At 39.9% G+C, this 12,570-nt stretch overlaps 1 protein-coding gene across 1 annotated transcript; it reads right to left on the bottom strand.

The window, feature by feature from the left end:
* Positions 1–433: 433 nt before the first annotated feature.
* LOC111582227 (choline O-acetyltransferase-like) lies at positions 434–12,318 on the bottom strand. Its single transcript, XM_023290806.3, has 15 exons — positions 12,071–12,318; positions 11,381–11,509; positions 10,430–10,621; positions 9,645–9,763; positions 8,195–8,248; positions 7,891–8,065; positions 6,264–6,441; positions 6,005–6,174; positions 5,828–5,928; positions 5,607–5,735; positions 5,387–5,509; positions 5,158–5,299; positions 4,863–4,925; positions 4,057–4,194; positions 434–2,557 (listed from the first exon to the last, which is right to left on the bottom strand). Exons 2-15 carry the CDS (start codon positions 11,423–11,425, stop codon positions 2,291–2,293), a joined length of 1,896 nt encoding a protein of 631 aa, XP_023146574.1. The 5' UTR covers positions 11,426–11,509; positions 12,071–12,318; the 3' UTR covers positions 434–2,290.
* Between the last annotated feature and the right edge of the window lie 252 nt (positions 12,319–12,570).

The raw sequence follows: 12,570 nt of genomic DNA, 5'->3' as shown, positions 1-12,570 counted from the left end.
AGTGTTGTCACACTGAAACAAAATACACCCACAAGTCAACTTTCATTCTAAAATACAGTGTAACAGCATACAAATGTGGTTGTAATAATTGTGGCAGTACTAAATAATGTGTAATTCAGGACTGAAACTAAATTAGTTAAAGTGCTATCAGGCCTCATTGTATTTAAACAGTTTTGTGGGGTTTTTTTGCAGCATAAATAGAGCAAATTCAGGTTGTTGTTTTGTTTCTTTTAATTTAGGTGAAATTTGTTTCGTAATTAACCGAGTAAACACTAAGACAACAACACACATATATGACTTTCAATGTAATGGCTTTAGCAGTCATCTTTAACTGTTGCACCATACTGTGAACAATTTAGAAAAAAAAATATATTAAGGACAACTAGGTGGATGCACTTTTAAATTTTTTTTTAACAAAAAAACACTGACAGTGTTAAGCATAATAGTTTTAATTGCTTTTTTATTTATGGAGCTGTGCATTCAGTTTTGCTACATGCCAGTTTTAGTACAGCTTAAATGTGTGAGTTTTTTTTTATCATCAACAAAATATTGCTCTAGCCTAAAAAAAATAAAGATTTTCTTTTTCTTTTCACAATGATGAGGACATTGCATCACACTTAATATCAAAATGAAACAACAATGCGTTTCACATTAAATACCATTTACAAAAATGTTACAATGAATGAGTGTCATTTTATCAGGCCACATTAACACAATGTTGTTATACAACAGATGTACTAGCCTCATCATTAGTTACTTTTTATGAATGGATCAAACAGAGAACCCACTGAATAACACATAACAAATATTACATTCTTTTACATGTTCACTCAGATTAGACAGCAAGCACCAAGTCGAAACACCAAATGAACATCACAGTTAAAACATTAAACACTGACAGAATATAACATCTGATAGGAACTGTGAAGAAAAACGTTTGCATTACTTTAAGGCATTTTGAATTCCCTTTCACAATAATTTACTTTAATCATGTTTTCACGTGGACATATAAAAATACAGCTATTATGTAAGAATAAACATGCACGTGTGTCGCTTATGGAATTTGAAAATTATGGTTCACGTTCATGTTGGCAGATGATACATAGACACATAATTTACATGTCATGTGGACACGGGACAACAAACATCCTCACATTTTCACTGCTAAGAACCACTGATTTGATTTCCTGCAACACGAGCCACCACAGGTTGAACACAATATGCATTTAAGTCACAGTGCACTATGAATGGACATTTTTTGTGACCGAAACTGCATGCGTAATGTCGATCGCCACGATTCTGAATATCAAAAATAGCAACTGTAGTTAATTTGTTATCACACGAAGCTACATGCATCTAATGAGCTGATTTGGCAAATTGCACATAAACCCTCACTGCACTTGCTATTGTGTTATTGCACAGAGAACCTACCATCTAACAACACGTCATTCTACCTCTAAGTGCAAATGCAATGTATACACATGGACAGAGTGGTTTGCCTCAGTCACCACTGGACTGTACCTTGCTCACACAGTTGCACTTTATATCTATTGCTATGTTAAAGAATACACACATACAGCACAGCTACACAACTTCAAATGTGCCACTTAAACCATATCACACAACTCACTTTTCTCACATAGATTATAACCATTTCTCCGTTTAAGTTCATATCTCTGTATAAACAAAGTGCCTCCATGTATGCACCGATTCTATGTGGTGTCAATAGAGCACAAATACGTACGAGAATAGAAACGACACATTTAAAAGGATCTTGCAGTTTTACTGATACAGTTTGTTGTTACAACATAATGGCAAACAAGAAGTGAGGTCGGCAGGGTCACATTTACAGGACGTCATGATTGTTATAAGTCACTTATATATCCTGTCTTTATTTTTCTGTCATGTATAATAACATTGCTACTCTATGTGTGTGAGATATACATTAGGATCATTCAGTTGAATCACTATCTGACCCTCAAATGAGTGCTTACAAAAGCAGACATGGCTTCAGTTTCCTAAGTCAAGCAGGGTCAGCGTTGGACCCGAAATCAGTCCATCGTCCACACACATCCAAAAGAAAACTAGTTTCCAGTTTTCAGTCATATATTTTTTTTTATATATCTATATACTATATATAGTTACATGAGAATTTTAAGGCTTTGTATTTTGTTGTGAAAGGAACACTATTGCACAAAGACACATGAAGGCGTCTCAACTACTGAGTCTAAAGCTAAATTCTAAGTCTAAAGGTGCTGAGCCGAGCAGCTGAGTGCTCTCCCAGTATGGCTTACTTCCCTGATTTGCGAGGCTGCCCGGCTGCCTGGCTGCTCTCAGCCGGTTTGGTAGCTGCAGCGCTGCTTCTATTGCACAAGTCCCTGATTTCCAGCAGGCCCTCATTCAGGGCCTTGACGAAAACCACCGAGCTCGTCTCCGTGTTCTCCCAGAAACTGGACACGCAGAACATGATGTGGTCCGACTGTGGGTTGTAGCAGGCGCCGTAGCCGTTGGGCACCACTGGGCCGTAGCAGCAGAACATCTCCACTGTGGTGGGAACCTGTACATGAGGTTGCATAGCCTGGGTTAGACCATATTTGAGTGTCAGGCGAAAGAGCTGTTCAGCATTTGAAGATAATGGTCAGAAAAGTTTCACTTTTCAGTGTTGGAGGTCACCAGTTGGTGGTGTCACAGTGGCTTCGTCCATCTGTACTACACAGTTTGTGGTCACGACAATCTCTGATATGATACGAAACAGAGAAATGTGCTCACAAATGAACAAAGCTGGTCAGTTTTCAAGAACAAGGTCGAAAACTGAGTAGAAAGGGTCAGTAGATGGGAAATAAGGCCTGTCTTGTTTTTCAAACCAACATTTTTTTAAATAATAGTTATAAGTTGCTAATTGTTTTTAGGATGAATCAGCTTGTCTATAAACTTCCCAAAAAATAGAAGCTACCAGAGCTCAAGGTAAAGAATAATTCAAGGATTATTTTATGAAGTCAACAGTTTACAAGACAGCTGAAAATTTTTCCAGATATCCCATAAATGAGTTTCTTGCAGGTAACATGGTATTTGTTAAATCAATTCAGAGACAGTAGCAAAATTCAAACCATAGATTATTAATTCCAGTTACACATTAACACCATTAAAGTTACTGTATAGTATAAGACAGCTGATGTGTTTGTTTTGCTCCCAGAAATGTAAAAGTGCAACCAAACCTGAGAGTCATCCAATGCAGTTACACCTCTACCTCAGTCAACCAACAACACAACTGTCAGGTGCTGCAAATGTCCAGTAAAGTGAGTGTGCTACGTAAATTTTATGTATGTGGCTGTCTGGGGGGAAAAAAAAGCAATTATTTTAAATGCGGGGTTCAAGTGCTGTCAGGAAGCTCCTGAGGGAAGTAGATTCTGGCAAGGTCTCTTATTAAAAAAAGACTTTAACAGCAAACGTTGAACCTTAAGCAGAATCCCAAACAACAGCATAAACTAAGTATCTTTAATTAGTCTTTTGGAAATGGTAGTTGCTGTGTTGTGGATGCACTTTTGCTGTCTCAGTTCTTTTTCTTCAATGATTACAGTAGACTTTAGTGACTGTTATTGAGAAGCTGCTCCCGCAGCTGTTTCTTCACTGACTATACAGATTAACAAAGTGGCTTAGGTTGAATTATATCCAAACGATTGTGGTAAATTTGCAGATTCGCAACATTAGCAGGCTGGATTTTAGGTGGCAACCAATTTGTAGGTTGTCTTATCTCCAAAGGTATGATAGAATAGTCAGAAGGTCAATGTAGAGTTTAAAGAGGAGATGGATGAGCTCCACCTTTTTGTAATGCATAGTTAGATGGAGGAAAAGCAGACAGATATCAATAATTCTGTTTTTCTCTCTATGGAAAAATCTGTGTTTCATCTGTCATGAGGCTATGCGAGAACGTCTAGCGTGACTGGTGAAAGTTGAACAGACGTTGACGTCCAATGTCAAGAATAGGCATTGGATTTAAAGCAATAATTTGGAAAGACAAATTGTTTTAAGATTCAGTAGAATGGGATTACATGTTACCTGACTGGTGGAGAGGATGAACTGGTTACTGGCCAGATACGTCTCATCACAGAAGATCTCTGGTTTCTCCATGTTGAGGTCCTTTGCGACCCTCAGGAGCCCAAGTAGGTGATTGTCTATTGCCATTCCTGTAATAGCCTGACAGACATGCTTTGGCTCAGTGACAATGGAGACTTTTCAATTTGAACCTCAATAGGAGCACAAAAGTGTTGCCGTCTGCTTGTTTTTTAACTTTTCCAAAAGTCAAAGTAAAACGTGGATCATGGTCACTGAAATACTTCTGCCAGATCAATGCAAGCTAACTTCAGCTGCTGCATGACAAAAAAAGAATCTTCTTGTAGCCATTTAGGGGAAAAAAAATTAAAAATAGAAGTAGTGCCTTTTTATGTTTTTTCACCAAGAGTTAGTTGAGAAAATCTGTTTTAAAGATCCCTGAGATGCTTCGCTGAGCTTAGCATTAAGGCTAGCAGCAGGAAAATAGCTAATGTGGCAGAAGGAGCTGAAGAAACTCCACCTAGCAGCACCTCTAAAGCCCACTAATGGGCACGTCACATCATATTTGAGGACAGTTTGGGGTTTTGCAGACTACTTCTTGGTCAGACCTCTGCAGTCCATTCCTCAGCTCTGCTTGAGGCTATATTAGCTACTAATAACACAACACGGCCTAATCGGTGAGTTTGACATTTAACAACTGAAAGGAAGATATTTCAAGTTCTTGTGAGTCTGGTGAAGCTGTGAAGGGTATAAGGACATAATGCCTGTCTGTGACATTATTATGCAATTCTTAAATGGCTTAAAATACTCACTGCGATTGTGTAGTTTGTCTGGGCATTAATTGCATCCCTCAGTCGTTTCATTTTTTCTGAATCCTGTTGGAAAAGCAAAAATACTTTAGCCTTTCTCACATTGTACAAACAGACAGCAGTGCAGCCAAACATTTTTCAGACATCCACCAAATCTGCAGGGAGATCATCTGTTTAAACTGACAGACTGACTCTGGCGTGCCAAGGTGGCCAGTCACACCTGTTTCATTTAAACAGCCGTGATGAACAGTAATGTGGGATTTAGTAATTTGGGGTGAAAGTGAGAAAAATGACTCACCGTGTAAGTTACCCTCTCATCTGTCATAGACTTCACAAAGGCCAGAGCCTCAGCGGTGGCTGAGCGGATGTTATCTACCCGGCCTTGCTGGAAACGCCGAATGGAGGCGCTCTCGTAGGTGGGAACGAGCCTTCTACTGCATCTGAGTCACAGAAAAGATTTCAAAAGGTATATTAATAGTGATGCACTTTGGTTTAATTTAAAGGTATACATATGGAATCTACTTTACTTGTAGAATGCAAGTTGTAAGGCAACTTGTATGAAGGCGTCTGGACTCATCTTCTGTTTCTTGATAAATTCTTTCCCATAAACTTTGAATTTGAACACGTCCATGTCAAGATTGTTCACCAGCCTGAAGGAGAAAACAGAAAATATGTTCTGTTTTCTCGAAAAAACTTGTAACGATATGTAAACATAGTTGCATGTGAGAGTGTTTGTGTTGGCCTTGCCTCTGGAGTCTGTCTCCAGATGCTGACAGGAGTCCTTGGATGTTGGGGTTACATTTCCAAAGCAGCCTTCTTGGAGGGGGAAGCTCTCTGAAGTTGGATGATTTAACCATCTCGGAGGGACTTCCTGTTCTGTTCAGAACAAAGAAGACACTGTTTCCTTCACTGTTGACATCAGCAACATTCACTGAGATGATATGTTTTGCTGCAGGGGTTTAACTTACATATATTTCATTAGGAATTCAGAGCACTGCACCAGAACTATTCCCTCAAATGCCGAATGCTCACACACCACTCCACATGTCCCATCCATTCCTACAACAAACTGAGAGAAGGCGGTTTAAATAATTGCCCAGTCTTTATGCTATGGAGGATTGGAGCTCTTGGAATTTTGTGACTACCTGCAATGATTTGTCGTACCAGCGGTTTGCACCGTTCTTCTCCCGGCCGCCACCGTGCAGCATCAGCAGGGCCCTGTTGGTGTCACTGGGCTCCAGACCGCTGGGCTCATCCAGACAAACCACACATATACAGCTCTCAATCAGGGCCAGAGAGTCCCTGTTGGTTTTATCTGGGTACAGGAAGGAAGAAAGTCAGTCACATCTTGAATTTACTCGTCTGAAAGGGCTAAAAATGGGAAAAGCAGTTGTGCCTTTGGACCTTTAGTTAGTGCGTCTCTAGCTTGTGCCCATTCTGTCCTCCCGTCAGATGTCAAGATACCAAAAGGAGGGAGTCTCTCCTCAGCGTTTTTTGACATTTTCACGATCTTCTCCAACTGGGATAAGATCTCCGTCTCACTGAGGTGCTTGCTGTTTGCGACGACATCCAACACGAAAAACTGGTGAAAAAAGTTAATAGTAAGATTCATAGTGCTTTATAGCTGATCCTGTAGTTACTGTAGTGCAGTATTTGACCAGTTGAGGTAATAGGGACATAAGTAATAATGATAGAGACTAAAAATAACCACTTTCTGCCTCCTAAATGGCTCCTCTACTGCGATCAGTTAAACATGTGACTCAAGGAAGCTCTCAGACAAAGTGGCAGATTTAATCAGCAGTAATTAAGTTAACTTCTCCATAGGGACGGGCCCTTATGCGCTAAAGACTGATAGCTCCCCAAACCCATTTCCAGGTGAGTGCTCCTGCAGATGTTAGCTGAATGGGTTCCATGCATTTGTGTACATGAAGATTATCAGTTAGGACTGAGATATTTGGGGGGAAATGAGATGATACTGTGAGCAGAATGAAGATTATGGGTGGGAGGATTTGGGGAGTGGAAAAGCGTGATGTTAAAGAAAACATGCTAAATCAAAGTCTGCAGTATTTGTGCATCAGTTTAACAACAGTCTTGAAGATTTTGCATTTAGGCAGATGTGTGTAGATGTACCTAAAATGTGCAAATACAAGTTAATACTTTGAGGTTTGCTGCTTTTTCATGCCAAATGTATTAAATTAAAGCAGCATCTAACTGACTTTTTTGCTAATTTAGTCAATAAAAATGGCAGCTTAGATCAGACCAGAGCTACATTTCTCTAAAACATTTCTTAGAAATAGAAAATATCCCAGCTAAAATTCACAATGTGTGACTGAAAACTGTTCTTTCTCTTCCTATAGCAGAGCTTCATGAAAAAGCTCAGAAAGTGAGATAAGATGCAATCACACTCATTGTACAAGATCCGTTCTGACTTATTATGTTTGGTATTTCCTGGTCAGTCATCCTCAATTTGATATTCTGCTCCATTTAAATATTCAAATAGACACTTTAGCATCACTAGATAGCATTACACTAGGCAGCTTCATAAAGAGATGTGTTTTCAGACAGAATTTATAAAATGCAGGGATGCATACTCAGGCCTGGTCCCTATCTCAGCTGAAATTTAAATTATAGATACTATCAGTCAAATAACTGTCCATTTAGCAAAGGAGGAGTTGGTCGTTTAGGTCAGTATTTTGTATTTTGCAACTTTATTCCACTATCTTTTGCTGATTAACTACTTATTTAATTAACATTAGGCATGTTAATAGAAACAAAACCTTGTATTCAGGGCATGGAAGATGTTTAGTTCCAGTCATTTGTGATGCATTGCATTCAAAGATCCCTCTCCTTTTGAAGCCAGTTTAAATGTTCAGAATAGTCCTATACTTTCAACATCTATTGATAAAACAAAGTCTAATATTCAAACATCCTTGCATTCCCTTGTATTGTTTTCTCAAATGGACAGGATGCTGTCTTCAGTATGAAGTGTGATGGAGTGTGAAATTTCTCCTCAAAGGCCCAGTGTCCTGACCTGGTTCTTGCACGCCACGATCATGTGCTCCGGTGCTGAGGAGGCTGCATGGACCTTCAGCGAGTCTGTCTTTAAGTCCGGGTAGCGGTAGGAGGTGAAGAGGCGGTAGTACTGCTCCATGCACAGAGGAGTCCCGGCTAGCTGGCCTCGAGCGAACTCCAATGGCAGTGCTCGCCTGAGAGTCATTATTACACACATCAGATTACTTCTGAGGACTCTCATGACTCATTATTGTACTATAATTTTAATCTCAAATCCCCTGAGATCTCAGGGTGGCAGGTAATCCATTACAGGCTGAACTTACGTGTCAATGAGAGCCTTATACTCCAGCACTCCTCTGATGAGACGAGCAGCAAATCTAAAAGAAGATTGAAATTTTTAAGAAAGCACAGAGTTAGCTGGAGAACATGCTGGCCGGTGATTATAATCAGATATACTCTCATCTCCCAGAGGGCCAGCAGTAATCACATTATAGTAAATTACTAGGATACAGTGCTGTTTATCTGTGCGAGAGAGAGAGAGTCGGTTTGGATGTGTGAGTGGGCGGTGTGGGCAAAGAGGGAAAACGCAGTGCCGTGTCAGGTCTTATGTTGTATGTCATTTGTCTTGGTGTTATTACGTTCAAAGCCAGATCAATACAAAGGAGGCAGCCACGGCGCACCACACCCCTAAATGAGGCCTGACTAGCAGCCTCAGCGGAGAGCTTGGCCCTGTCACTCCCAATCTAATGAGCGGCCATGTCAGTAGATTACCAGCTGCTTGGGGTGCTCTGGAAATATTCAGTTAGTGTGGCGCGAGCTGACAAAAGCTAATGTTGAGTTAAAGGGCTGGACGGACCGGTGTAATGTCTGGTGGACCACGGCTCATTTAATAACGGGCAGAGATTCTCTCCATGACTGTAATTCAGATCTTAATCTGAGTCTGCTGAGGAGAACATAAACCCTGTCAGCAGATAAAGAGCTTTGTATGTTTTACGTCGTTAATGATGCTGCAGTATTCTGAAGTTTGATCTGTACTATTTGGTCGATGTTTTCACTAATATGGAATTTAGAGGAAGTTTTAAATTGACTCTTACAACCTGTTGTAAGAGTCAGATGTTATGTTAAGCCAACTTGTAGTTCTATTTCAGGAGCAGATTTCCTACATTTCCCAAGTTTTCCCAGCAGTACACCAACAAATGTAGGGAACCACAATGTCAAGCAGAACTAATGAATTTACATCAATTTTGAAGCAAAACTTTTAAAGATTCCAGCTTCTCTCATTCAGAAAATGTGATTTCCTTTGTCTTATTTTAAAATATACTCAATTTCTTTGCTGTTGATTGGACAAAACAAGGAATTTAATATTGTCACCTTGGGTTATGGGTAGCAGGTTTCCTATTTTCTGAAATTTTTGCACAATTCAACCATTCTGTTACTTAAGAAAGCAACTCAACTGGCAGATTCGTTAAAAAAGAAACCTAATAAATTGCATTCTGGTGTCCTGAGGCTGCTGCCACAAGAAGAATATGTTTCTTTCTTTGTATTCAGTTGAGAAGCCAAAACCTGACTGGAATATTTCCTGCCGCCAGAAGCGATATTGGAAATATTTGAATGTTGTGTTGGATATTTATTTTCATGTCATCTTACATGTTGCATCAGATAAGCTGTGTCTCCTATCTGCTCTTATCATTGACCTACATGATTCTGATGATTGTCTGGTGGATAAAGTTTCAGCAATTTGAACAACAGCAGAACCACAAGTCCAGCACCTACCTGAGGGCATCTTTCTGATCTCTGAACGTCTGCTTAGGAAACACCATGACGGGACTGGAGTTGACAGGTAGGGCCAATCTATTGTTCAGGTACATGTCCTCCAGCCAGTAGTCATAGACCTGAATGTGAACACAGGGACACCGTATGAAAGATGTCACTTCATTAAGCGTTTTGGACTCAAGTTATTACTTTCAGAGTTGAGACCTGTGGGCAATGGACTAAAAAGAACCATAACAGTGTATCACTGCCAGATGAAAAGGAGAGTCTGAGAGTCTGCTGCTGTGAGTGGGAGTGTGATAGATTTCACCCAAACACAATAGGGAAGATTGAAGCAAAACAGGACAAGCAAAGGCTCAGATAAATCTTTATCTCCAAGTACTGGGCTGTTTTTCAACTCTTTAATGAATGTGTTTTATATTATTCTTGAAATTTTGTCACATGTAAAAAGAAAATCTGAAGCAGCTTTCAATTTTAGATGTAGTTTGATACATTTTCATTGAAAAAACAATACAGAGCTAATGCTCATTAGAAATAATACAAATGTAGTAGTATATGCATGTTGATAGTAAAATGAATTTGCAGTGATCATAGTAAGTTTGCCAAATTCCTTTTTCATGATCTGCAAAAGGAAAAACAGATAAAAACAAAAAAGACAACTGAAAAGAATATATTTTTATTGATACAAAGTGAAAACTGAGCAGGATGTGTTCTTTTTCTTGTTTTTTTTTTCAGTTCATGCACCTTTGGCAAGGAGCTTGAGTGTCATTTTAGATCTGAGCATTTACCCAGTTGGTCGTCTTGTCCCTCCTCTCTACGAGCTTCTTCTGGAGAACCTCTCCGACGCCCCCAGGTGCCCCAAACTTCTCCACGATGGCCTTTGTTTTCTTGAACTGCTGCTCCTTCACCAGGTGCTGGACGCACTTCAGGTAGGTGTCGAGGGTCTGCTTCAGTGGGGGCACAGGGACCTTTGGCAACACCTGATGTCACGTAAAAACAAACAAACAAAAAGCAACAGATTGGTATAAATACTCACAAGGAGCAGTGGAAGGACAGCAGCTGTGCAATATTTGAATGATTCATTAGTTAAAGGAGTAATTCCCTCACATGTTGTCTTTATGCTTTTATCATTAGAGCCCAAGTTAATAATTGATATAGAATGCTTTGAGGCCCATTTGAAAATAAATCCCACGGCCTCACGGGTATTGTTTCTTTAAGGGTGGAAAATGCAAAGTGATTATCTTTTCTGTCTGATGTTTTGATCATTTGCATTCTGGATACTGTTGGTAAGCCAAGATGTTAATATTGATAACTGAAATGCAACAAGCTGTGGCTACTGAGTTCCTGGAAAGAGGGGCATTTTCAGAATCAGGAAAATTATTAAAATTAAGCACGGATCAACCACAATACAGCCTCTGTTATATTATAATCTGGCTGATGTAGGATTAAATGAGTGCATGAAAAGGGGAATATGCTATGTCGGTGTTTAGGATTTGGGTTTAAACCACTAAAAGATCAGAGCCCTGCTGTGTAATTTTCGCCCCTAGTGGCCAGTTAGGAATGTGAATCTGGCGCTGTCCGTGGTGCTGAAATCCAGCAACAGCTGCCAACTTCAGCACCACGGACAGAGACGGAATTTTGTAAACCCTCCAGAAAAAGTAAAGATGCAAAGCTGATGCACACAAAACACTTAAAAAAAAAAAAAAGAAAAAAAAGGAAACAGTGACATGTTTTCATACTTGGCTGCCTTGGTCTCTGGCCGTCTCTTTCTCCAAGATGGGCATGTCTGCAATCCAGTCCAGTCAGAGGGGAAAATAACGTGGAAACCCTCTGGAGACAGTTTGAGCTCAGCCTCCTCTGCTCGAAGCCTGTTTAAACATTTTAAGAGAGAAAAACAGCACAGTAAAAGAGAAAAAAATATAACTGAAAAAAAGGTAAATAAAATTAGGCCCATTGAGAAATGTAGTTGTGCTGTGCTGTCTGAAAGTGAGGCAGCAGGCTTCCATTCTTCATCATTTTGCTGCAGCCTCTAATGCAATTTGCTGCTTGCCCTTGAATTCCAGCTGCGCCTCATCGCTCACCGCTGCAAAGATACACGTCTAAAAAAACTCAGTTTATCTCTCTGTCAGTATTTTTTTTTCCTGAAACAAATCGAATTTCTAGCCAACAAATAGAAGAGGTTTGGACTTTTTTCTTTTTTTTATTGCATTTTATCTTGAAAAGTAATATCGTGCAGAAATATGTATTTGAAAGTGTATACAATCCTTTATTTTGGATGCAAGTGAAATAACTGACAAGAACAACTTTTTTTTTTTACAGCAAAGTGAACTTAAAAATAAATTTAATTGTGCGTCAGAAAGGCGCACATAACATATAACTTTTAAAATGAGCACAGTATTTTCTTGAGAGACAAAAAAAATCTGCCTTACCTGATCAGTGCAAGAGGTCAGAGAGGTGCGTGGAAGTTCACATCGTTCCCCACTTCCACGCCGTGCGAGCCCATATTAGAGTAAAGCTCCGTTTACGCGCCGGACCGCTCCCACGCCTCGCCATAAGGCTGTGGCTCCACATTAAAGCGCGCCTTGGAAAAGATGCTGAAGGTGTTTGCGTTTACCTTCCCCCTTGAGGCAAGAAACTCCTCCCATCGAAATCTATTCGCGGAATATATTATGTGACAGCTTGCTTCACCACCCTCCCACAACCGATAGTAAATTTAACATATGAAAGAAGAGCGAGTCCAGAGGAGAGAGTCGGTTTTCGAATTTGTCATTCAGAGGTTCTGTTGATGGCCCTGAGGGTCGACATAAAGGTGACACTTTTGGTGCTTTTACTGTTTAGATTTAAGTCCTCGGCTTTCTGCACAAGTTGAGATGCAACTGCCACGACAATAAATCTGTTTTGCTGCTCTAGATTGATTTTCTAACTTGGA

The sequence above is a fragment of the Amphiprion ocellaris genome, chromosome 18, assembly GCF_022539595.1.
Source record: "Amphiprion ocellaris isolate individual 3 ecotype Okinawa chromosome 18, ASM2253959v1, whole genome shotgun sequence".
NCBI classification, from domain to species: Eukaryota; Metazoa; Chordata; class Actinopteri; family Pomacentridae; genus Amphiprion; species Amphiprion ocellaris.
Note: the sequence above shows the minus strand (reverse complement) of the source record. Positions and strands in the feature narration are given on the sequence as shown.